Genomic DNA, 26,863 nt, shown 5'->3' with positions numbered 1-26,863 from the left:
AAACCTATTTATGAATTACCCAGTCTCAGGTAGTTTTTTTATAGCAGTGTGAAAACGAACTCATACAAGTAGTATTTATGCATGGAGTTGTTTTTCTTCTAACAGCCTTGATGCTAATGTTCTTGAACCATATAACAGATAGGGGCCTCAATTCTGGGCAACAACAAAGCAGGCACAACACTAGGTCTAAGTGAGCTACGCTTCCAGCATTGCCTTGCATGTAAGAACAAATTATAAGGTGGGAAGACAAGAAATAAAGTTTGTACATGTACCTTTCCTCCTACCCTAGTGATAACCATTTTGATGTTCTTTGACTTTCCTCCTCTTCCTCCCTCTTTTCCTCTCCCTCTTCACCACTCTCCACAAACCCCTACCTTTGCTTTGGATGTGAAAAGGATTGAGGCATGGGGAGAAGAAAACAAAGGAGCAAAAGAGATATAGAAGATAGGGTTAGTGAAATGCAATATAAATGACTTTAAATGTATAGAAAGAAAACATGAGAGTTAAAATGAAAAATTTAAATGTAAGTCATCAATTCTCTGGCTTCCTTCAAGGAAATACAGTGAAGGGTTGAGTTGGGGTTACCCCTAAGGTAAGTAGTGTCTTGGTGGCAAAATTTTATTGTGCAGTCCCTGTCTCTATAAGCAATCTTATTTAATTGTATTTGCAAATGTATTTTTAAAACTCACGGGCCCTTGTAAGATATAATGACTTATTGATGAAGATTTGGAATAAATAATAGAAAATTACTGATGGCAGCCGGAGGTAGACAGGTTCCTAGGTGGGAAGGGGCAGGTCCCCAGTGAAACTCCATCTTCAAGCCAAGGACAGCCTGAAGCCTAGGGGCTGGGCTACCAGTTCCAGGTGAAGTCCCTAACCTGGAGTGAGATTTTCCTTGATACCTTTGGACCAATTAAGTGGCTCACCCATGGGCCAATCAGCATGCATTTCCTCCTGTCCATGGACCGATCAGCATGCTCTTCCTGCATTCTGAGCCCATAAAAGCCGCTGGACTCAGGCCGGCTTAGACACTCATGGCAACTACCTGCCTGCAGTTGGTAGCTGCACACTTTGGGTGTCCTCTTCGCTGGGCGCAGTTCGGTCACCCAATAAAGCTCTTCTCTGCCTTGCTTACCTTCCAGTTTTCTGCATAACCTCATTCTTTCTGGACGAAGGACAAGAACTCAGGACCTGCCGAACAGCGGGAGCAAAAGGAGCTGTAACACTTTTCTGGCCGGTTTGCTGAACTGCAGGCGGGAGCTAAAGGGGCTGTGACATGTTCTTGGCCTGCTTGCTGAGCTGTGGGCGGTGATATGCTCCCAGACTGCAGGAAGGAAGAGTGGCAACTCTTCTGGGGACCTAGATCTTGGGAGTCCCCAAGCCAGAGCTTTAACACTATAGTCCTCCCACCCTCTGCTAGTGCAGGGCGGCTGCCCCATATGACCGAAAGCAGCCGCAGAGCCAGGCCAGAGCGGGGTGTTGAGACTGAAAGACCTATACCACAAAGGGGCTGAAACACACTCCCTCAAACATGCCCCCCATCCCCGCTGCCCACACTGCAGATGACAAGAGGGAGAGAAGAGCTGTGGCCGTTCTGGAAGCACAGACCTCGGGGCTCCCTGAGCCAGGGCTGTGACACATTGTAACACCCTCTTTGGAGCTCTGTGGTTCCTGGAATCTCTGAGTTTTTGGGTGACACCGCGTTCCCCTCGTCCAGACACTTGTGTGTACAGTGGAAGCTGCTTGCAGTATGCCTGGTCCCGCCGCAGTCTCGCTCGGTGACGGTGCCAGGAGCTACCCGCCCCGCTGCGGCAGCTACCCGCCCCGCTGCAGCAGCCGGCATGCTTGCTGTGTACAGTGGCCGACCCCGTACTTGCTCGCTCACACACCCCTTGCCGCTCCGCGCCTGGTTCACTCTCCGCAGGCATAGGATCTGGGCCGGTAGCACAAGCGAGCAAGGCCTGCTGGGCCAAGTGGGCTGAACGAGCCCAGCAGGAACAAGCAAAACTCAAGTAGAGGTACCACTGGCCACAGAGGTTTCCAGCTGGTAAAGCAGCACCTGAAGGAGCCTGTGACAATACATATACATTTCTTTTTGTTTAATCAGTTTGTCTGAAGATTCTCTATAGTGTCCAGGCACCATCTCTTTCTATTCAGGAAGAAGAGCCATCTCTTCATGTTCTTTATTGTCAAATGCACTACTGTCTAATTTCATATCTCTCACCATGATTTAGAAGAACAACAACAACAAAAAAAAGCAGTGCTTCTACACACAATCCCGTGGCTCACTGTCATTTCTAGCAAAACAAAATCGTTCTTCTTGCCTCTGCAGTATCCCAATACCTTTTTTTGTAATGCTGGTCACATCATTACTCGTTAAGCTGCGTCATTCATCCTGCTGCTCCTGAATACTGGCTTCCAAAGTCTTTCTCAAAGAATGTTCTTTATTGATGACCACAAATGGAAATTTTACCCAAAGTATGCAGGAAAATGGGAATGGTTATTTTCCAGTCAGTTAAATTTACTACACATCTTCCAACTATGTCTTTTCTTGAATGCCTTAGGCCATAATCACTGCATTCTTAAAACGATGTCTCTTTTAATGTCGCTGCACCCCACCTTCTTCACTTGGCCACCAAGTGGGAAGAAGGGAGAAGGTCCTAAGGGTGGTGCCAGATAAGCAGTTCCATTCCAGTGCAGGGAATGTCCTTGACCAGCCCAAGAGAGCACAGATTCACAACACTGATCTGAAGCCAGAAAGGGACAGCAATCTGTAAGGCCCCTCAAAAGCCATCAGAGAACTGGTAGTAGACACACCACCCCAGAGGACAGCCTGATCCGTGGCACACAGTGGAGACCACCCTGGGCCCAGTGCAGCGGCACACCAAGGAAAGGACCTGCTGCTGCCACCACCTCGCCGGCTCCGGGGCTGCAGGTGGGAGCTGGTACTTCCAGCTAGAACACACCGGCATGCCATGCTGTGGGAAGAGGGTCGAAGAGTGTAGGGATGTGGGGAAGGGAAGAAACGGGTCCCCGCAGTCTGGTCTGGCTCAGGGCACCCCATGCCAATGAGCCGCAGACAATTTCCCAGAAGGAGCTCAAAATATCAGGCTCCCTGATGGCGCGCAGTACTGAATCGCATATTAAATTATGATTCTAGCTCTGCCAGTAATAACTTGGATGAATTTTGCTTTTTGCATTATCTTCCCCATGAAATATAAACCTGTCTCACAGGACAGCATAGGATCTATTAAATCATCATTGGACTAAAGATGCTTATTTTGTAGGCAGCTTTTCCAAATTCAAGTTATTTCAACATGAAAGAATGATGGCAGGCATAAACTTATCAATAATAGGTCACCTATTATCGACTTATGAAATTTGTGCAATCAGTAAAACACCACGTAGATCCAGAGATTGATTGATTGTGCTTTCACATTTGCTTTCTCACATTTGAAATGCTAGCATATGTCTACATTATGAAATAATTTATAGTAAATAGTTCTGTTGATGCCACTAACTGGCAACTACAGAAGAAAAATATATTTAAATGTTTATTTGCAGCTTAAGGTAAAATATCCACAAATGCCTATGAAGTTTATATTCAGCTCTTTCTGCACTTTAGCACACTGTAAAATATTAGAGCACATGGTATTTTATTCATAAAATATTATATTATAGATATATTTGTTTTCCAGGAGCAACAGTTTTGCCCAAGGCAGAGTGTCAGCATATATAGAATCAGGATGCTTGTGTTAGAAATGACCTAGAGGTCTTAATCCAGGGAGTCTCATTCAACAGGCTTGTGGGCTCATAAGCTCCTGAAATGTATTGGCTTGTATAATAGCTTCCTATTGCCACTGTAACAAATTACCACAAATTTAGTGGTTTAAAACACTGCAAATGTATTATTTTATAGTTCTGTAACTAAAAGAACAGTATGTAGTTACTACTTTTCTGGCACAGGTCAGACACAGCTCTGAGCAGGCTAAAAGCAAAGTGTCAGCAGAGCTGTGTTCCTTCTGGAGGCTCTTGGAGAGAGTCCATTTCCTGTTTTTTTCCGGTTTCTAGGGACTGCCCACATTCTTTAGCTCATGACCCCCTTATCTTCAAAGCCAGCAATGGCTGATTGAGTCTTTCTCAAGCTGTGTAACTCCGACATTTTTTGACACTCCTTTTCTGTTGTCACTTTGCCTTCTCTCTGACTCGGATTCCTCCTACATTCCTTTTATAAGCACCCTTGTGATTACATTGGGCCACCTAGAGAATCCAGGATTATATCTTCACATCTCAAAATCCTTACCTTGATCTATCTGCAAAGTCTTTTTTGCCATATTGAGTCATATTCACAGGTTCCAGGGATAAGCATATGGACATCCTCAGGGAGCCATTATTTAGCCTACCACAGTATTGAGAACTCTGAGGTATGTGAGCTGGTGTCTATGTGTATGTACTGGATATGTCCTCAAAACAGCTTCCCCAGAATCGCTCATCAAAGGGGTCTGTGATTCAAAATGGTTTAATCAACCACCTTTGCAATTTAACCACCCTCTCCTTTCTCGTGGAGGGGAAAATTGAAGTCCCAGAGAGGCTGGCTTGTGCAAGACAACATAAATGATAGGAGATGGTGTTTTCCTGATCCCTGTTTTGACACTTCATAACTATGGCCTACTGAAAATAAATGGACAGATTACAGTAGTGCCATGCCCATGCCATGCATGAGAAAGAGAACACCTGATACTCCAGAGCAGGTTTGTGGTTAGTCTGCGGCTAATAGAATCAGTGCCACTGGCTGTTGGGGAGATCAGGTCCAATGTTATGCCCCAATGAGAGTGGACAGGTCACTTTGCTAAGAAGCATAGTGCCTTGAAAGTGGGCCCTGATGTATGCAGGTATGATTTAGGTGGAAAGAGAGCGACTTACGTGATATGGCAACACACGGTCAGAGCCCAGGATGTTTCAGTTATTCATCGACAGAAGTATTAGGGATATCCTCCTAACACCTACAAGGCCTTGGAAGATTGATAACGTACCTCATTGCTGTATTCCAGCACAGTGCTATAGAGTGCAGGATCCAGGGGTGGATTCTGGCTTCAACCCTTACGTGACCCTTGGCACATTGCTTGATTTCTCTGTATCTCAATTACTTCTCTGTATCTCAGTTACTCAATGAATTAATAAAGAATTAATGTTATTTAATATCATTTCAGCAAGTTACTTTCTAACGGGTGACTATATGTCACGTGTCCAAAGGTGTAACTAGGATAATTTGTTAAAAGTTACTGGCATACAGGGAGCACTACTTATTTTTGCTACTACTATCACCACAGATGGGTGCAGACACCTGTTTTGACCACGGGGTGGCAGCAGAGGAAACCATACTTGAAATCCGTGCGTTTTGTTTTGTTCCTGAAGTTCTGGTATACTGAAATTACAGAAGCTTAATCATACTTGGTTGTTACTGCAGAAAAATAATCAGGTCAGGAATAATACAGTTTGCCTCTCTGGAAATACCATTTATTGCTCTTCGGTCCAGACGTCACATTTATGGATTTACGCCCCCCAGCTCAAGAAGCCAGTTGCGTAGCAGTCTACGCTCTTCAGCCTGCCAGTATCTGTTCTTTATTGACTGGTACTAAATTTCTGTAGACTCTATTTAGAAGTTAAAGTTGTATCTCCACACCTTATGTTTTCAAGACAGCAAGTATCTACCTAGTCTTGCATTCAGAAGGCCTTTGGTTGGCCATGATACTTCAAACTTTTATAGGATTAATGTGATGTCCCTTTGTGATACAAACCAAATGCAAGAAAACAACTAGCAAAATCTCACTGTTGTTTATTACAATCATGCATTAGAATTTCTACAAAAAATGAATGGAAGACTGAGAACAGAGAAAAGAGACACAGAGAAGGACAGCGTATAAATGCGGTTCTACAATTCAGCTTTGGAAAACATAAAGAAAGCTGAGTAAAACACATTTACACAATGGTTTGTATTTGTCTCCTGGGAAGGTGGCAACTTAGGTCATGATGGGACCGTGGAGGAGCTAATGAAATTAAGAAAGGAGCAGGTTTATATATGTCAAGCTCCAGGGTTTGATGTGGTAGCCAAAAGCATTTGGTAGCAAAATATAAAGTAGTATTAGCACATAATTGACTTTAATTATATGTTTTATAATTACATAAATCCATTAAGCATAAAGGGGAGGGAGTACCATGTTCTTAATGAAAAAGTTTCATTTAACTAGCTGTGGAACAAAAAAATGCTATAGACCATAGCCCCCCAAAAAATACTAAAAATTCCATTTATTTGATCTGAGATAGATAATGTACTGTAAGATGAAATCCCAGGGGTGTGTACTACCTTTTAAATGTTCACATAGATGCTATAAATCACTCTGAAGCCATGTAGAAGAGCCAATGAATACTTAGAATCCTTTGCCAGAAAGTTATAGGGGAAGATCATGATTAACTGGCTCAAAATATAAAATTTTTACATCATACACTAAAAGAGTTTGATGTAGAAAGGGCTTCAGAAGCTAGTGGAAATAGTTTCCTGGTATTAGGGTATAAACAACTATTAATCTTCTTTCTGATGATGTAATGCTATAACTTCAAATATTCTTTGATTTTGTTGTTAACCGAAAATCTTATTGAAGAGTCTTTACTGTGGTATAGTTCCTGACAACTAATAAACTAATTCTGAGCATGGTTGAAAGTGTTCATTTAACTAGTATGTTCCAATACAGAGGAATATAAAAAATTATCAGTTATATAGGAACAGAATTTTAGAACTGGAGCAGACCTTAGGGAACAAAATGGATGTGACATTCCATATTTACACAGTTCATTTGTATCAGTGTGGAACTAGAACCCTAGTTGCCTTCCACAACATACTTCTATTTGTATTTTTAACATCCTTCATGTAATGTCATATCAGTACTGAGTGTAGAGTTAGTAGACAAACTGGAATGGCTTTCCTTGATGACTTGAAAAAGGTCAGTACATTAACATTCTTTTAAAAGTGGAATGCCAGTAAATGTTTTCAGAGAAAGCTCAGATTCAGAGTTGGGGACATTTTCCTTCCAAGAGAAGCAACGTGGGTCTACTACCATTTCAGAAAGATGTATGCATGTTGACCTGTATATATATATAAACATAAACATAAAAATCGTACTTGATGTAAAAGAGACCTTAAGCAGTTATTTAGTTCAGTTATTTTCTTCCAAGAGGTAAAATATTATCATCCCTTTTATTGTATAGATGAAAAAAATCCAGGGTCCAGAGAGATGGACTGATTTGTCCAAGGTCAAATGACAGATGAGTAATGGTGAGGGCAGGACAGTTCTCTTGTCCCAGCAAAGAGCTACAATATGCAGTCTCTTATTGAAGGACAAAACAAAACCCGAAAACATTTTGATTTCTTAAAAATTCATTTTCTGCTTCTTCCTATTAAGTTCAAGGACCCAGAACTTTATAGAAAATAAAACCTTCCATAATTGTGTAAAAGTAGATTACCAAGTAATTGATTGCATTTTAGATAGTATAGTCAAGTTCCTTGGTCTCCTTGAAAGTGAATCTTGAAAATTGGATTGACTATTGGCAGTTGGTCCACTGTCCAGTAAGCATTGTTTTGACTGAAGAAATAAATAGACAGAATGCCCTCAGACAACTTATTTTTGCTAATGAGCAAGTTGCTTCAGTGAACGTAGCAAAAATCAGGCACGAGTCACTATATATCACAGAAATAATCTAGATAAATTAGAAAATTGTCCAGATACTGTAGGCTGCATTTAGTAAAGCCAGGCAGAGCAACACCAAGCAGGAATTATCCTCTTTTGTAGTTACAGATAATGGATATACAAGTACAGACTGCAGTTTTGGTTTCACAAATGGATTTTGAGTGCAAAGGTGCAATTTGGTAATGAAAAGGTACAAATGGTATCTCTGGAGTAGAGCACAGTGGAGAAGCTTTCTAGAAGAAACTTTATATGTAGTGGCCATAAAAATGCTCCTAGTATGGAGGTGCTACAAATAACATGATACTAATAATGATACAATAATATATCATTGTCCCCAGGTTATAGTACTATAACTCAAGAGCTTCCTGCATGGGCTTCTCCCTCACATGTTACTGGATTAGAAAGAGGTTTCTGTCCTGCTTCCCAAAAGGTCAGATATTTAGGTCTGAAGAAAGAGGGGGAGGCTGTGAAAAGTTCTGGATATTATATAAAGGTATAAACTGATAAAACCAGAAAATAGAGGCAGGGAAAATAGTGAATAGAAGACATGGAATGCAAAAGAGAAAGAGAGAAAGTAACATTTATTAGCATCTATTTTTATGAAAGACACTGTGCTAAACACTTTGTATTATCATGTTTAATTCTCATAATAGCTCTAGGAGGTAGCTACAATGTGCAGATGACAAAATGGCACTCAGAAATATTAATTTTCACACAGCTACTAAGTAACAGAACTAAGATGCAAATTTCCATGTGACTTCACATTCCACTCTAGGCATTACCAGACCATTGGCAAAATTTCAAAATGAGAGATTAGCACAATTATCTAATAAATTGATTTTAGAAATAATATTTGAGATGGACTTACATAAACAAATATCAGAGAGAAAGAAAAAGATGAAGAGATTACGTTGAAATGGCCTGATCATAAAAGCCAAGTATCTGCTAAGCAACCTGACTCATGAAAGGTGCTGTAATCAAGGTTTTAATTCAATACCTCTTGATCTGTCTTCCTCGTTATCCTCATCCACCCTATTTCCAAGGAAGCTATAGTGACCTTGCAAGTCATCACCCATGCATAAAAGAGTGGGTACTGAAATATCTTTCCAGTCCTGACAAGAAGGAATGCGGATGTGTTTGATGTCTTCACTCCCGGGAATGAAGCCAAATAGCTTCTTTATGCGATGCATGATGAGGAGCCGAGAGTGCTGCTCTGCTGCTTGTTCAAAGAGTTCTCTCTCATTCTGGAGGTGGCTGGTCCAGTAGCAATGTTGCAGAGAGGTGAGGGGAGAGCAGCACTTTGCCACACAGCAGGAGACTAAGGCAGCGATGGTTGCCAAGGTGATCAAAATCCAACCCAGCATCTTCACATCATTATTAAAAAGAAAAACAGGAAGTATCAATACATCAAATATTCAAGCAACAGTCATGGGAGGGGGTATTCCTACAAACCTAAGAACTAAAATATGGACATAAAATTTGCTTTTCCCATCTTTAGTATATCAACAACGTGCTAATGATATGATTTGGAAACAGGTCTGATGGAGGGCATAGGCCCAGCCATTTCAACTTCGTTTTTGAGTTACAAAGAAATTTGACCAGTTAACTTGGAATGGATTCTAAGTACTGTCCTTGAAGTGACAGATGCTATAACCCACCAATTAACCTTACATATGATACATACCTTTCTTTGCTTTTAGTTCAACCTTACTTCTCAACTATCAGTTACAGGCCTATGCATTCTTTGGGTGCTTAATAAGTATTTGATAATGATGGTGATGAAAATGATATGATACATAATAATAGTAACCTTCTAAGGCATCTTCAATGATGTACCAACAGGTGTTCATTGATATTTCTTCCTGAATTGCACTTTCCTCTTATCTTTTGCAGCTAAAAAGCAAGTCAGTGAAGAGAATTATGTTTCTAAATGTATTATAAATAGCATAGTTGGCTGGGTGTGGTGGCTCATACTTGTAATCTCAGTACTTTGGGAGGTCAGGCAGGCGGATCATTTGAGGCCAGGAGTTTGAGAATAGCCTGGCCAACATGGTGAAACCCTATCTCTACTAAAAATACAAAAATTAGTCGGGCATGGTGGCACATGCCTGTAATTCTAGCTACTTGGGAGGCTGAGGCACGAGAACTTCTTGAACCCAGAAGGCAGAAGTTGTGCTGAACCGAGATCATGCCATAATAATGCTCAGGTGACAGAGAGAGACTCCATCTCAAAAAAAAAAAAAAGATTAAAAATAAATAAATAGCATAGTCACTGTGCCATGTAGTAACATATTGTTTTCCTTTTCATTTCCCTTGTCCTCAAATAATCATTTGCTGACCAGTTTCATTATGTGTCTTTGAAACATACTTTAAAAGGAAAATGAACTAGTTTTTGAGACTATTTAGTGTCGGCTTTTAAAGATTGACTCAAATGGCTGTTTTCTATTCTTAGAATCCTTTTTTTCTTTTCATTTTACTGTTTTCAATATTTTGCACTTCTTATGTAAAGTGAGAGAGGTAAGTTCCACATATTTAGAGACACTAGCAGTATGCAGCCACAGTTTGGGTAGTGAAGGCCTCTTCTGCATCTTGTGATTTACCAACAGGCCTGAAGTTTCCAGTGTGTGCACAGTGGGATAGTTGTACTCTACAGAGGCTAAAACCTACAAAGTGGTATTTATTACCATTTAACTAAACAGAGGCCAGCATGGCAGAGGAAAAGCCATCCCAGATGCCCATTAACCTATAAACAATCATTTACTGAGCTCCAGGTTGACCTTCCCCCATGTGTAATACATGTGCTTGGTTATGGGGAACTCAGATGTGAATAATTAAAGATGCATTCATTTTCTCTATAATTTTTAAGCCTAAAAAAGGAGACAAATGAGCAATCCAAGAAATATGGTACAATGGGATAGTTTTTGATATGAGTAATCAGAGCACCCGAGGAAGCACAATGGAATTAACTCACTTAAGGGAAAGGAGTATCAGGGAATACTTTCCAGAGGAGATAATGCAAAAGCCTAAATTATTAAAAAGAAGTTCACCAAATGCAAGAAGGTAAAGAGAGTTCTAAGAAGGTAAAGAAAAATAGCATGAATAGTTGGCAGAACCTCAAGACATTTGGACACACATGCTCATAGGAGTCATGTAAAAGTGGTCAAGGGCCACATGTTGAAGCCTTGCATGTTATGCCAAGAAAGTGGGTTTGTTCTTAGGCTAGTAGAAAATCACTGAAGGGCTTTATATGCAGTAGGGAAGGGATCTCATCATTCAAATTGCACTTAGAAATATATTTTTGGCATATATCTAGAAGGTAGATTGACATGGAGTGAAGTTAATGTCAGGAAGATATTTTAGAATAGGGCATGGGCAAAGAAGAGATTTGAATTCAAGGTGATTTTGTGGTCAGTTCACAAAAATCTAACAGAAAAATAATCTATATTCTTGAAATGTGATTGAGACAGTCACAGAAGATGGCCTAGTGAAATGGAAATAGCATGATCTCGGGATATCTTGATCCAGTTTATTAGCCCTGAATTATACAAGTTACATAAACTTTTTGAGCTTTGATTTACTTACCTGTAAAATGGGGTAGTAATATCAGTCTCTCAATATTATCAGGACTAGAATTAAGATATGAAATATTTATACAGTATGTGATAAGTACATCAATAAATGTAAGCTTCGTTGTCACAAAACCAAATAATCTACTGGCAATGGTACTCAGAACTGTAAAACTGTCTTTTCACAGAAATCTGTGTATGCGTTTAATAACACATTTTGTTTTGACTTTAAGAAAATCTTACCAATGTGTGTTTCATTTTAGCTTTTCTTAAGCAAGAAAATTATTTTAAGTTATAATTTTTCTATTGATTTTTTGAATGTTCACATATTTTTACACAGCTCCTCTGAGCATTAGGGCTAGTATTAAAAAAGTTAAGACAGAGCATATCTAATGGTATTTCTAACTTTTTAAAAACTGGGCCATATTGCAATAACTTGATATTCTGTGTCTTGATAGTAGCTTTTCCCAACTAAATAACTTTAGCATTTCTGAAATGTAATAACTCTAAGGTTACCAGTCAAAAAATATGCATGCCTTTGCAATAAGTAGTTTTAAAAAGCCATGTTTTTACTATATGACGTTGATTTCAAAATGTGTTTCTTCCTCAGATCCCTTGGAGAAATTGATGACAGCAGTGTCGCTCTTTCTACTGACAAAATGCACAATAGCACTTTTAAAATTCAACCTATAAATGTAGTAGGGTTCAGGCTTTCTTCCCACCCCACCTCACTTTCTGACATAAACCTATCCATAGACACCAAATTTAGAATCATAACTGGAGTTATTTTTCATCATAATTAAGCTTCTTATAATTTTAGATGAGATAGTAATATATAAGAATGCATATTTAAGAATATATATGTACAGAAAATGGGATTTACTAATATAACAATAATAATATTCATAATAATATCTAAAATCTATTGTTCTTAATATAGATTCTAGAAATCATATTAAACACTCCAGATATATTGGTAATTTATTCCCCACAGCAGCCCCATGTGGTAGGTGCCATTAATATCCCCATTTTACTCAAGGCTTTGCACGTTAATAAGTGGCAAAGCAAGACTAAAACTCAGTTCTGCTGACTCCAAAGCCCAACATCCTAACTATATATATTTGCTCAGTAGAACTCACTTTGATGAACAGCATCTAGTATTGTGTTCTATAATCAGAGAATATGAGAAGCAGTAGGAATCTGAAATGTTTCCATTGACTGTAGTTCTATAGGATAACATAGCAGAGGGAAAAAAATTCTAAAAACTTACCTGTGACTGGTATCTGTGCAGAAGAGCTATTTCATCTCTTACTAGGATCACGTCAGAAGGAGCTGATCTGCAACATGGAAACCCAGCTAGGATCTCTTCTCGTTTGCTGGCACTGACATTATCAAACATTGGGTAATGGTCCACAGATGCAAATTCACTTGCTGCACATTCATAGTACGTGCCTGTCAGCAGGGTCACCGCCAGCCAAGTTAAAGGAGCAATAACTGCCCTCCCAGTGATGCTGAAGAACCTAAGGCAAGCCAGCTTGCACTCTAGGGGGCTGATTCTCCTGTATGGAGGGGCACAGCTGCAGCAGTATTCACCGGTAATTGTCCATATTTGGCTTCTCAGAGCAAAGCCAGCAACGAGAAGGATCAAGGCAGGAATGACAAGAAAAGCAGAACCATAATAGAAATTTTTTCCAACCTGACAAGGACAGCTGAATGTAGAAGAGGAGAACAGTTGTTGCCCACCAATAGTCAAGGCTGCAATTAAAGAATTGATAAATATTCCATTTCTCTGCAGAGAAGACACAATATTGTTGAGAGTTGGGCACATCTTGGGAAGCTCTTACACAAATCAGCTTGTGGCCCTTTCTGATCATTAGACTCCACCAGCTATAACCATTTTATGGGATCTTACTGGTTTAACTGGTTGTGTCAAGTGATCCAACATCCTTACATGTTTAAAGGATTCTAGCATCTTTCCTTGTGTACTTTGAAAACCCTGAGCTCAGATTGATTACAGCTGAAAGAAATTGAGGGAGAGCTCCTTTAGGTATGAGTGAAGCGGGGAATTTCTTTTTTTTAACTATAATAAAAGGAGGGTGGCTTGCTTAGAAAGCAGACTGCCTCCATCTTTCTATGTGCTGCTTTGTATGACACAAAATGCTGAGCACCAGCAAATAGAGCATTGAAAGCAAAACAGAGACATTCTTAACCTTGTACTAGACTAGAATCTCGTCACCATAAAATTATAATAAAATGATAATGGAAATTATTAAATACTAGAGCAATCCAAAATTTAGGGCTGACTGGAATGTTCCTAAGGGTTCTGCTAGAAGAGCTCAAAAGATTTCCCAAAGGAAAGAACAAGGCTAGATGCCCCTAAAGCCAAATCACAACAAAGTATTCTAACTTTGCATAAAAATTTTAAATCTGCTTGCATTGACAGAATATTGCTATATGCTGCTTAAAAATTTAAGTTGCAGGTTTGTTTATATGTATCTTTTTGTTATATGAAAATGCGATATTTGTTTTGTTGTTGTTGTTTTTGAGACGGAGTCTCGCTCTGTCGCCCAGCTGGAGTGCAGTGGCGCGATCTCGGCTCACTGCAAGCTCCGCCTCCCGGGTTCACGCCATTCTCCTGCCTCAGCCTCGTGAGTAGCTGGGACTACAGGCACCCGCCACCACGCCCGGCTAATTTTTTGTATTTTTAGTAGAGACGGGGTTTCACCGTGTAAGCCAGGATGGTCTCGATATCCTGACCTCGTGATCCGCCCGCCTCGGCCTCCCAAAATGCTGGGATTACAGGTGTGAGACACCTCGCCCGGCCGATATTTGGTTTTTAATAAAGTTATATATCTATAAACAAAAAGTAAGATGTTTTCTGTGTGTATTTAACCAGTAAATATTTATTATAGAATTTCTATATAAAGGGCACTGAACTAGGCTTGACTGGGTTTATAAAAAGTGAATATGATACACATTTTCTCTTCTCAAATAAACTTTTAACTGGACATGGTTAAATACATAATTAGTGAAAGGAAATGTAGTACTGAGAAATTCACCCAAAATGCAGTACAGACAAAGAAATAAAATAATTATTTTTGAAAACAGTTAAGCAACTACACAATCTGTCTAGTAGGAGTTCTGGAAGAAAAAAGGAAGGAATAGACAGGCAATATTTGAAGAAGAAATAACTGAGAACTTTGCAGAATCAAAGAAAAGTTCTTATATCTGAAGAATGTTGGTAATTCTGAGCAATATAAAGAAAAATAAACGCACAACTAAACACAGAATAAAACTGCAGAATGTGAAAAAATAGATATTCTTTAAAACTACCAGAAGGAAAAAAACAGATAATCTACAAAAGAATGGCAATGACTGACAGCAGACTTCTCATCAATAACAATAAAGACCAGAAGATATTATCTTCAGAGTGCTTAGTACCAGCCAAACTATCATTCAAGATAGAGCAAAATAAAGACACATCAAGGCTAAGGGAATTTACCATGCACAGAACCTCATTAGGAGGATTACTAAAGGATATATTACAGCAAAAAGGAAAATGAGCCCCAGGGAAAGACACAGGAGCAAAAAATAATGATGGGCACAAGTATAATCTTTTAAAAGTCCATTCAATTCAGAAATAACTAATTTTTATTTCAAAATATACAACTAAAACTATATATTATTATAATAAGATGTCACTACATATCTACTAAAATGTCTAAAATAAAGACTAGCCATACCAAATGTTGGCAAGGAGGCAGAGCAACTGAAATTCCCATACACTGATGGTGGGAATGTGAAATGGAGTAACCACTTTGGAAAATTGTTATTTTATTTAAAAGGTAGCCATACATCTGCCATATAACATAAGCATGTGTCTCCTAGTTACTTACACAAGAGAAATGAAAGCACATGTCCACATGAAAACTTGCACATGAATGTCCATAGCAACCCTATTTAGAATAGCCAAAAGCTGGAAACAACCCAAATGTTCATCAACAAAGGAATGAATCAACAAAGTATTATACATTCGTACAATGGAATACTACTCAGCAAAAAAAAGGATAAAACAATTGAAGTAATGGCAAAAACCACAATTACATTTGCACCAACCTAATATATATTAATACAATAACTTGAATGAATTCAGAAATAATTTTCTGGATGAAATAATTCAGGAAAAGGAGTACATAATGTATGATTCTTTTAATGTAAAATTCTAGGAAATGTAAATTAATCTATACCGACAGAAAACAGACCAGTGCTTGCCTAGGAAGTCTGGAAGTAGGGATAAGAAGAGAGGGATTACAAAGGAATACGAGAAATATCCCTTTGTAATTCTGGGGTTATATCAACTTGTGCCATGGAATTTTAATTTAGAGAGGTGACTGAGTGACAACACAAAGAGGCCAATGCCATTTAAATAATTTATTGCCACATAAGGTCACAGGGGTGCATCAGGTTTGGTCAGGGGACAGAAGGAGGCAGGGAAAGCCTAACTAGAGCCTTTATTGCGTACTCTGTGGAAAAGGCAAGGCAGGGCAGGGAAAACACTTAGGGTTGGCTAGCTTAAACAATTCTGATTGGCCTTGGGGCACAGAGGTTAGCCCTATGTGCCCGCGACCTGGCCATAGTTTATTTAGGGGAGGGTAAATATTGGCTTGGTGTATGAGAATTAGATAAGGAAGTGGTTCAGAGTATGGTCTCTGATCACAGGTGAGATGTAAGCAACTTGGCCATTATTTGACCTAGTAATTAATGGATGCCAAATAGACAAGTACAGAATCTGAGAAAATACAACTAGGACACGGATGATGGAAATGTTAATTATATTGATTTATTTGGTGGCTTCAGGCGTATAAGTGTAATCACTAAAAGAATAGAAATCCAACGCATAGATCATTCAAAAAAGAGGAAATACAAAGAGAATATTGACAGGAAAGGAGAGAGTAAACAAGGGAAAGAGGATGGTAAAGAGAAAACAGAAAATAATGGTAGAATTGGGACTAAATACATCAATAATCACAACAAAAAATTTTTTTCAACAACTAACAATTACTGACACTAGGCACTGCTCTAAGAACTTTATGTTATTTAGTTCCTACAATAACCCTATGATGAGATACTAATATTATCCTCAATGTTTTTGTAGATGAGAGGACTAAGGTGTGGAGAGATTACCCAGGAAAATTACCCTGGCACTTCTGCCCATCACACACAGATGAGCGGAAGTGCCAGGACTGGGACTCAGGTGGTCTAACACATGCTTTTAACCACTATTCCAGAGCTAGATTAAACTTACCTACAAAGTCACTGAAAAATAGAGTCATGCTGCTTACGAGTGACACTCTCAAAACTATACCACACACAATGCTTGAAAATAAAGGTACTGAAATATATATCAATGGGAACAATAATATTAATAGAAGGCAAAACTTAACTAAAAAGTGTCACAAGGAATAATTTTGGCAATCGTCAACTTGTAGTCTGTGATTGTATAACTTTGAAATATATAAAGCAATAACTGATCAAATTATAAAGAAAAATTTTTATAATTATGGATGTGTGTGTGTGTGTGTGTGTGTGTGTGTGTGTGTGTATAATTTAAGATGGAGTTTCGCTCTTGTCGTCCAGTCTGGAGTGCAATGGCATGATCTCGGCTCACTGCAACCTCTGCCTGCCGGGTTGAAGCGATTCTCCTGCCTCAGCCTCCCGAGTAGCTGGGATTACAGGCATGCACCACCATGCCCAGCTAAATTTTGTATTTTTAGTAGATACAGGGTTTCACCATGTTAGCCATGCTGGTCTCAAACTTCTGACCTCAGGTGATCCATCTACCTCGGCCTCCCAAAGTGCCGGGATTACAGGCCTGAGCCACCAGGTCTGGCTGGAGAGATATTTTTAATATACTTTTATCAGAAATGAATCAATCAAATAAATATCAGAAAATATATAAAATATACTAAGAACAAACTTAGCAAGTTTTGTCTGAGAGTTTTATATATATAAATAACATATAATGTATTTACATTTCAAAACAGCTAGAAAAGAGGTCTTGAAATGTTCTCAGCACATACAAATCATAAATACTCAAGATGATGGATACCCTAAATGCCCTAACTTGATCATTGTATATTCTATCCATGTACCTCATAAATATCATGTATCAACACAAAAATTTAAAAAAGCAAAGCCTGAAGTGTATATAGTGACATGTTCAGTAAAGCTTAATAGTAAATGCCACATCTTTCCTTAGGCTTATACTTTTATTTATTTATTTTTTTACATATATGTACATTTTGAGACGGAGTCTCACTCTGTCACCCACGATGGAGTGCAGTGGCACCATCTCGGCTACTGCAACCTCCACCTCCCAGGTTCAAGCGATTCTCTTGCCTCAGCCTCCCAAGCAGCTAGGATTACAGATGCCCTCCACCACACCTGGCTATTTTTTTTGTATTTTTAGTAGAGATGGGGTTTCGCCATGTTGGCCAGGGTGGTCTCGAACTCCTGACCTCAGGTGATCCACCGACCTCGGTCTCCCAAAGTGTTGGGATTACAGACGTGAACCACCATGCCCGGCCTTCTTATGTTTAAAATTTTATATTTAAAAATGAACTTAATAAAAGTACAGATGGTCCCCACCTTACAATTGTGTGAAGGCAATACACATCCAGGAGAAACCCTACATCAAACATGCACACAACCATTCTGTTTTTTATTGTCAGTGCAGTATTCAATAAATTACATGAGATATTCAATACTTTATTATGAAATCGGCTTTCTGTTAGATGATTTTGCTTAACTGTAGGCTAATGTAAGTGTTCTGAGCATGTTAAGGTAGGCTAGCTTAAGCTATGCTGCTCGGTACATGAGGTATATTAAATGCATTCTGACTTCTGAATGGTTTGTCGGGATATAACCCTATCATAAGTTGAGGAGCATCTGTATACGGGGAGTGAGGAAATTAGGAAGGAAATTGTAGACCATTCTTTCAGGGAAGTATGTAGTAAAGGATGGAGCATAGATTGATTAGAAAACATTACTGGATTGTAAAATTCTTGCTGTAAAGGAGTTTGTAGATGATAAATTCCCAAGTTTTACTATTGCTTACTGTTGAAAGAACTAATCACTTCATCTGCAGTGCCAATGTGTAACTTGTTAATGACTGTGAATGATTACATTTATGAGTAATCAATTTTCTTAGTTCTTTTGTGATGCTATACTTCAGACTAGTATAAACACCAGAAATTTATTTTTTACAGTTCTGGAGGTTGGGAAGTACAAGATCAAGGTGCTGGCATTGTTTTCTGGCAAGGGCTCTTCTCTGCTTCCAAGATGGCACCTTGTTGCTATATCCTCACATAGCAGAAGAGCAAAAAAAGTCTAAGCTATTTCCTTCCAGCCCTTTTATAAGGTGCTAATTCATTCATAAGGGCAGAGCCTTCATGACCTAATCACTTCCCCAAAGGCCCCAACTCTTAAAACTACCACAATGGGCATTAAGTTTAAACACATAAATTTTAGGGACATTCAGACCTTTGCCTTCTCTGATAGTTTGCGGGTGATCATACAACCGACAGATCAGCGGATGTCATCCTCTATTAGCACCTTCCCAAGTGTCTACTCTGCTGCCCGTGTATTCCCAAAGGACCAGCATAGGGGCATAGCTCAATTCACCATTTACTTGGGTTGGTTGACTGCAGTGCAGTTTTACCAGACTGAAGAATGTGTCTTTCTCCTAACCCCAGTTCCAAATTTAGTCCTAACAAGCCTAAAGAACTCTTAGTAAAACAGGAAAAACTTTGCTTACGCATTATCTTGGAATAATTCTTTCCTAGTTGGCTGCCAGGGCAGACATTATAGATCATGTACCTGCTTGAAACATCATCTCTGTGCTTTCTTCTATTTAAGGGAGGAGTACATTTACATTAAAAAAGGAGTCTGGGGAACACAGGGCTCACTTGCATCCTAAGAGCTGCTGAAGACTAGTAGGTTTCATAGACTGAAAACCAGCAAACCAGTGTCCCCTGTGATGGTGAGTCCAGCTGTGGTCGTACAGGTTGTGCTTTGTACAGTAGCACCTGGCAGGGGCTCTGCTCCTTCCTTAAGCTCATGTCTTGACTGGAAGGTCAATGGAGCAGAGGGGAGCCATGTCAGTCTGAAGTAAAAGCCGGCTTTTTCTAATACATCCAATGACATCCTGAATTCTCCCGATGGCCCTAATGTGACCATACCACAGCCATTAGAGTTTGGTGAAATTGATTCCAGTACTGCCATCACCTCGCAGCAAGCACACAGGCCCTTTCTAGGTTATTCTCTGGGGTATCTTACTCAGAACTAGGATTGCCCACAAATTGACCCAGCAACATGCTGTCCCTGCACCTTAGTAAGCTTTTTGAGTCTGCCTCTAAAATAGTTTGCTCTAACATAATTAGAGTTGTGTGCGGTACAAAATAAATTTGATTTGGAATCACCAAATTTAGCCCAAATCCCTTCTTGTTGCCAACATCCAGATAACCTTGAATACATTTCTCAACCTCTCTACTTTTAGATTCTTATCCTGTAACATGGCCATGATTACAGTACTATTTCACAGATTGTATCTGAATTAAAATGAGATGAAGAGAACGAAAACCATGTTGTAAACTGTAAATTTGATATACATATAAGTAGTTATTATTTGCTACTGAAAAACTCTCCACCCCATACCCCGCAACGAAGTGAAATTAATTTTCCTGAGATCATAGTGTCATAGAACATATGCAGTGATGGAAATGCCTTAGGTATTGTAGAATTCCATTCAATTTATCCAACCACAAGAATAACCTATAGTAACTAGTTATTATATGGTGCATTTTAATGTGTTTTACGGCACACCTCATCTCTTTGGTTCTCACAATTATTCTATGAGGTGAGTGATATTGTTGCCATTTTGCAAGTGTGGAAACTGAGCCATAGAGCAATAAAATGGCTTGCCCAACACCACACAGCCAGTAAATGGTAGGGCTGCAACAGCCTGATCCTTCCAAATCCTCCTAGGTTCTTTCAACTACACCACACTTTTCGTCAAAGTATTCTTGAGTCTGTCACTTTATAGCAAGAATTTGCCAGAACAAATAGGACTAATGGACTCAAACTAAAAGTAGAAGAAAATTACTTTCCTAAACTGAGTTTTCCACTTCCATTTCTGGAAAGATTTTGATCCTACTCTGCACCCTGCAGTTGTCAAGGTGAAAGGATTTTTTTATTTGAACTTTAAGTATTTCTGCATAAATAAAGAGAGACTTCAATAGCTTACGTCTCAGGAACTCTCAAAAGAAAGCTAAGGGCTTACTTTCTCTATCAGAATCATTATACATTATGATACTGTAGAGCGCCCATTTTGAACAACAGTTTTGTAAGAAAATATTGCCCATTCTATCACTCCTTAATGTTGTTGATTGCTGCTAATGAAAAGCAAAAAAGTTACCAGATATATTTGAATACTGTAATCACACAAGATAGGGATCTGTGGTTTGGGGGACAGTGTGATAACCATTGGTGTAGTTGAGGGATCAGGTTTTAACTCAGGATTTATTACCTACAGATTGCTGATCTTGTCTCTCTAATTCTTACAACAATCAATCCAAGACTGAATAATGCTAACATTTAGATCTATCTTGGATTGCGAAGATTTCTGTTTGTGATTTTAAAACAATGTCTTGGCCTGAGAACAAAACACCACTCTTGAACTCCCTTGGGCTAAAGAATTTTTTGAGTCTCAGTGCTTCAGGTCTGACTTCACATTATCAGCTTTTATGGCTCTAGATTACAATTCATCCTTACAAATGAAGCAGTTATTTGATCCATGACAAGTTACGTGGCTATAAGACAATCCTGTTGTTCATGTTTTTTTTCCCTCTTGAGCTCAGCAAAGAGCAAAAGCAGCAGAGTGCAGAAGCAGCACTCCTGTCTCAAAGCGAGGAAGAGCTTACGAAAACAAAACAAAAAGACATGGACTGATACACCTCTAAGAAACAGGCAAAAGAAGAGAAATTGAAGATCATATTCTTCATCTATCAAGCACTATGTCTCGCCCTGCACACCGAAGACCAGAATACCATAAAATAGTAAGATCTTTCTACAAAGAGATTTTTTCTACTTCAGAGAAAATGTTTTCTTGAGTGATTTCTGATTGATTTTAAAAATTTATGCTATAAGAATTTTTGGTGGAGGAAAGACAGTGTTCAGCGAAGTGAATCATATATGACACATCTAGGAATAATTATGATTATCTCCTACATAAAGAATAATCAATTCTTTATACACACTTTAAGGTCTTCTTTTCTGACTAATTATATCAATATGAGTGTCAATTTTTTTGCCTCTGACAGAAAATATGAAAATATTAGCAATTTTTTCTATTTCATACTTCAGGAAATGGGAACTTACATATATATGTATGTGTATATATATGTATATATGTGTATATATGTATATATATGTATATATGTGTATATATGTATATATGTATATATATGTGTATATATGTATGTATATATATGTGTATATATGTATATATGTATGTATATATATGTGTATATATATAGTTGATTATGTGTAAAACTGAATCGAAATAGGTCATCAAAAAAGGATTGCCTTTAAAAATGTTTCCTAGTCTTATTGTAGCTTGGTATATAATATCATCCTTTCTATATATTCCAGGTTAAGAGTTATTTATAAACCTTATTTTTTTGCAGATTAGTTTTAAATAATATTCTTTAATACTCTCTTATAGTTTTAGTCACTCAGAAGCTACAGATACAAAAACTCATTGCTAACTTTAAAATTCTGTTAATTATATCAGGAGACTGATGGGCATTTGATATAATTAAGTAATTTCAGACTTGGTGTTTAGAATTGTAGTGACTAACTGGCATACTTCAGTTTGAAATGCCTGCAGATACCTCCTCTGGCAGTCTGGGATCTTGATTTATTTTCCTGTGTGACTCTCAAGTGCTAAAAATATATGGTACATAGTTCATATTATACCGAAATCACTTGATTTTATAAAGCAGTTAAAATGTATTTTTATCCTGATACATTCATAACCTACGGAAATAGTTAATGATGTTCTTTCAGATATTCATATGATTATTTTTATTGTTTTAAAAACGATAAAGATAAACTTATGTTGACCTTTCGTGGCATCTGTGGTATGGATTTGAGACCCAGTTGAACAGATAGTTCAAGGTACAGTCCTTGGCCATGAAGCAGAATACAGAAAGCTGGCCTTTATGGGTACTGAACCAGAAACTCAGCTGGAAATAAAATAGATTTCAATATATAATAGTGCCCACCCGTCAGGGACAGAGAAGAAATTCCACTATTTCAGTTTGGTCTTAATTATAAATGGACACAATGTTGGGGCCATGGCATGTAGGTAGGGTATAATTTTTTCTACTTTTCTCTTCTTCAAATTCTTTTGTTTTACTGCTAGTCACAACAATCTCATCATTCTCTCTCTCTCTCTCTCTCTTCTTCACCTTTGCTTATCTTTATGCTGTAGCATTAGTACATGGCAGCACTTTGTCTTCTGCTGTGGCTCTTACATGTTGAGCAGACCTTTCATTGATAATTTACCAGCATTTCTTGTGATTTATTATTAGATTCTTTGAAAAACCCTAAGCCAAACCTAAATTGTCTTAAGTTTTAGTTTTCATTTATAATTTACTCTAAAAATGGGACATATTTTGGAGATCTATAAGGAAATATCACATTCCCCTTTTTTCTCTAAGTAAAAAGAAAAGAAACTCACAAATTTGCTGCTACATTTGGGTTTATCCTGAAGGTCTCCTTGGCAGATCTGGGGGCCATTAGGGATTGTGCAGATGCCTGAGAAGTCTTATTCAATTCTTGCTTCCAACTGAAAACATGGATGGCATATATTTTAGAAAAACAGAAATTTATGTTAGAAATTAGTATTTTTAAAAAACTGTCCTCCATGAAAATACACTGCAAGTTATCATGTAAGCAAATGCATAGAAAGATGTTCTCATGTTAAGAAATTCATTTTATTTAACAGCTCTCTCTCCCCCACCTCACATCAATGTATCCAAATGTGAATATAATTTGTTTTCAAAAGTGCAGATTGTTGCAATAATAGGAGGAAGGAAAAAATGTACAGATGACTTCTAAGGCTACTTCAAACCAGATTTTGTAAACAAAAGAAATACAGTAGTATACTGTCATAACTTGCCTATAACAAGAAACTACCCCTTTTTCTCCAGAATAAAGATCTCTTTGTCCTTACCTATGGAGCTCTGGTTGCCCAGCTGTGTAAGGATTATGAGAAGGATGAAGATGTGAACCAATATTTAGATAAAATGTAAGTGGAAGTCCTTCATTCTTATTGAATGGCTGTTGTTTCTTACATCACCTGCATTCTTTCTGCCTCTAATGACTTCCTTTGCTTCATTTCACCAGCTGTTCTTCTGTCTCAATTAATCACATCTGAAAGCTGAACATAATTTCTTGCAAGTGCCATTTGGGTTGATAGAATAAGATAATAGGAAGGAATTTTTTCCTACAAATATCAAGTGTGGGATGTTTTCTCTTTAGTTAGAAATCATTTCTTAAGTGACTTAAGAGTCGCTTACAAGCAAAAGATGTGGTAAAATTGAAATTATTTCTATTAACAACATGAGGGAACATCAAATTTTATTCTTTTCAGAAGTCTTTTGTTCTAACACAACTCCTTCCAATATAAATATATGCTTACACAACCACAGACCATCTATTGAAAGATATGCAAGAAACTCATAACGGTAGTTTCCTAAGGGGAAGATGGAGAAAATAGGAATTGTGAATTAAAGGGAGAGTTTATTTTGTTTAAGATAGCATTTTTATTGTTTGAATGTTTTTTAATCATTACTATGCTTTTCTTAAAAAACATATTAGGTAGAAAAACTCACTTCTTCCTTTTTAAATGAGACCCATTCTCTTTGTCTTTATTGTTGGAGATTCCTCCTGCACAAATTCCACCTTTTGATTTTCTCTGAGTAACTGTGTGATCATCAGATGATTGCCAAACAATAAAACATCTGTCAATTGTTTTTGAGCTTTTTAATTATAAACTCTGAAGAGGACTCTAACAGAGGAAAGACTGGAAAATGTGTACTGGTTAGAAGATTTATCTAGGCAGATTGAAGGGGTAATTTAGCCTAACATTTTAGAGATTTCTAAAAGGGTTCATTGTATTTTCAGTTGAAATACAGAAAAAGACAACATAAAGATTGAAAGTCTTTTTAAAAAACTCTCATTTTTCTTCTTTCTGTATGCATATTCTTTTTCTTTTAAAAAAATTCTAATTTATTTTTGTACACATGACTTTTTTTGGAATTTCTACTTAATTAGTCAAGGGCATTCACAAAGAAGAGAACTGCCCAACTGTCCACCTATAGATTTTTCAGTCACTTTGTTAGCTGAACTGTCTGTCTATAGCTGTGAGGAATGTTAAGGTTATTTTACACTAGCTCACACTTAAACATCTGACATAGCATTTCCAGAAATTACTTCATTTTATTTGACTTATGTTAAACTTGCATTGTTTTGTGAAAAAGCTGTGAATAATAAAAAAGCTCACTTATTTGACTAAAAAAATACCTTTGGTTAGCTAATTGAGTACACATTTAACAAATATGAAAGAAATATTAAATAATAAATTTTTGAGAAGCTGCAGAAAGATCTTTCCTTAAGAAAAAAATTCACATTTAGATTTCCTTAATAGCTTCTGCTGAGAGCCTTTTACATTTTTAATTTATAAAATATCTACTTTGCAGAAACATACCCTTTGACCAAAGCAATATGTGTAGATATAGCACAGCTCATAACGTTTTGGCTTCTGACCACTGTTCCCAGTTGCTGAGCTGTGGATATGCAAAGTGAGAATTAGAAAACACTGGAAATATTTTTTAATCCTGATACAACTATTTCTGTAAAGTAGACATTTTGATTGTTAAAAGTCTTTGCAGTGAGAGCTTCTTGGCTGAAATTATAAACCATTTTTCTCCAAAGTCAAGGAAGCTAAACTGAATATTTCTATCCACTCAGAAATATAAATAGGATATCTCACAAGATTCATTGAATTCATAAGCACTCTCACATCAAATCCGTCTCCCTCCAACCACCTAGTCACCAAAGATTTCATCTCTTTTTAGAGCCTCTGGATTAATCATTGCCTCTGAACACTGTGGTGTCTTGTTGGGCATTTTGTGGCTCCACTGGAAATCGTTTCACTTGTCTATGTACATGTGGCTGTGAAATTAAAAGACCAATTTTGATAGAGGTTTGGCAAAAATAGTGTTCCGTTTGATTTCCACCTTGAAGGTCACATTTTCTCAGCTAGATTGCAAGTTCTTATAAGACAGAGATTCTGACCTTTCTTTGTATCCTTCTGGGAAATCTAGTCGTTTTTCAGTTTATCTTGTTGAAAGTGTGTGCTCAGCCAACTTAGCTGCATATTCAGTGTGTGTATAATCACATCTCAATCGAAGGTTTTCAAGATTGTACTTCAGGCACTACTAGAGCTATTTTCTCGGGGTGGAGATAATACAATACCTTCCCCCAATCCCATAGTTTGTTTCCCTGGAATGAAAAATGAGTTTTCTGAACTTGGCTGTTTTTCACTTAGTAAACTTCAGAGTCTGAAGATGCTGAAACTTTCACTGGCAACAAAAATTTTTTCTGCTCCCTTCTTCCCCTCCTTCCAGAGCCCATCCTGGAAATGCCTGCCCTTCTACCCTGATAACAATGCTAAGAGAAGAGCGAGCATCCGGTTATCACACATGTAGCAGACGCTTTAGCTAGGATCTCATTTGATTTCCATCAATAGCTAATGATGAGAAAATTAGCTGCCACTGAGAAACATTAGGCTACAGAAACCAGCCTTCCTTAATTTTAATTTGTCAAGTTTGGGCAAGTCTTGATTCTAGGCAGACTCTTCTGCTTGTAGGAGACCAGTTAATATTTCCTCAGTGTGTTGTTCTCTGCTTTGTGGTCTGTGGGACGAATAAGAAGCCCACAGCCAAAAGCCATTTGACTCGTCATATTTGGTTTGATTTGTGATTCACTTGCACAAGTGCTAAACACACAAATCGCTTCTTAAAAACTGACAGACTTCACTAATTTCTTAGAATTTTCAGACCACACTCTTTCCTTCATCCACAGGGGTTACGGCATTGGAACGCGGCTTGTGGAAGACTTTTTGGCTCGATCCTGCGTGGGAAGATGCCATGGTTATTCAGAAATTATAGACATAATTGCCCAGGTAACTATGTTTTTATCTCTGTCAATATGTTTTGAAAAATCTCTGATTCTTTTTGAGTATGGTGGTTTTCTGCTCAGATTGGACAGGTTCCATCTGCATTCATTGTTAGATGCTGAGAAAGGAGATTCTGATTGAAAAGCATTTTATTTCAGCACAGAGATAAAGCTACTGTGAACTGAAAGATGCATTTAAGCAACTATAGATTTTCCTGACTACAGGAGTGTGTAGAGTATATGTCTCAC

At 38.0% G+C, this 26,863-nt stretch overlaps 2 protein-coding genes across 3 annotated transcripts in view; one reads left to right on the top strand and one right to left on the bottom strand.

The window, feature by feature from the left end:
- Positions 1–5,816: 5,816 nt before the first annotated feature.
- Positions 5,817–23,207, bottom strand: CALHM4 (calcium homeostasis modulator family member 4). Of its 2 annotated transcripts, XM_004044574.5 has the most exons (3): positions 23,112–23,207; positions 12,579–12,645; positions 5,817–9,106 (listed from the first exon to the last, which is right to left on the bottom strand). In XM_004044574.5, exons 1-3 carry the CDS (start codon positions 23,168–23,170, stop codon positions 8,720–8,722), a joined length of 513 nt encoding a protein of 170 aa, XP_004044622.1. In that variant the 5' UTR covers positions 23,171–23,207; the 3' UTR covers positions 5,817–8,719. The 2 variants fall into 2 exon arrangements, with proteins under 2 accessions (XP_004044622.1, XP_018885336.1); XM_019029791.4 differs by lacking the exon at positions 23,112–23,207 and having other exon boundaries at positions 12,579–13,179.
- TRAPPC3L (trafficking protein particle complex subunit 3L) overlaps positions 21,212–26,863 on the top strand; it is a 50,784-nt gene continuing 45,132 nt past the window's right edge. The window contains exons 1-3 of the mRNA XM_004044573.5: positions 21,212–21,423; positions 23,584–23,681; positions 26,522–26,621. Coding sequence (XP_004044621.4) covers positions 21,382–21,423; positions 23,584–23,681; positions 26,522–26,621 — 240 coding nt within the window. The 5' untranslated portion in view covers positions 21,212–21,381. The remainder of the gene's footprint in view (positions 21,424–23,583; positions 23,682–26,521; positions 26,622–26,863) is intronic.

This window comes from Gorilla gorilla, chromosome 5 (genome assembly GCF_029281585.2).
Source record: "Gorilla gorilla gorilla isolate KB3781 chromosome 5, NHGRI_mGorGor1-v2.1_pri, whole genome shotgun sequence".
NCBI classification, from domain to species: Eukaryota; Metazoa; Chordata; class Mammalia; order Primates; family Hominidae; genus Gorilla; species Gorilla gorilla.
This window is presented reverse-complemented; position numbering and strand designations above follow the sequence as displayed.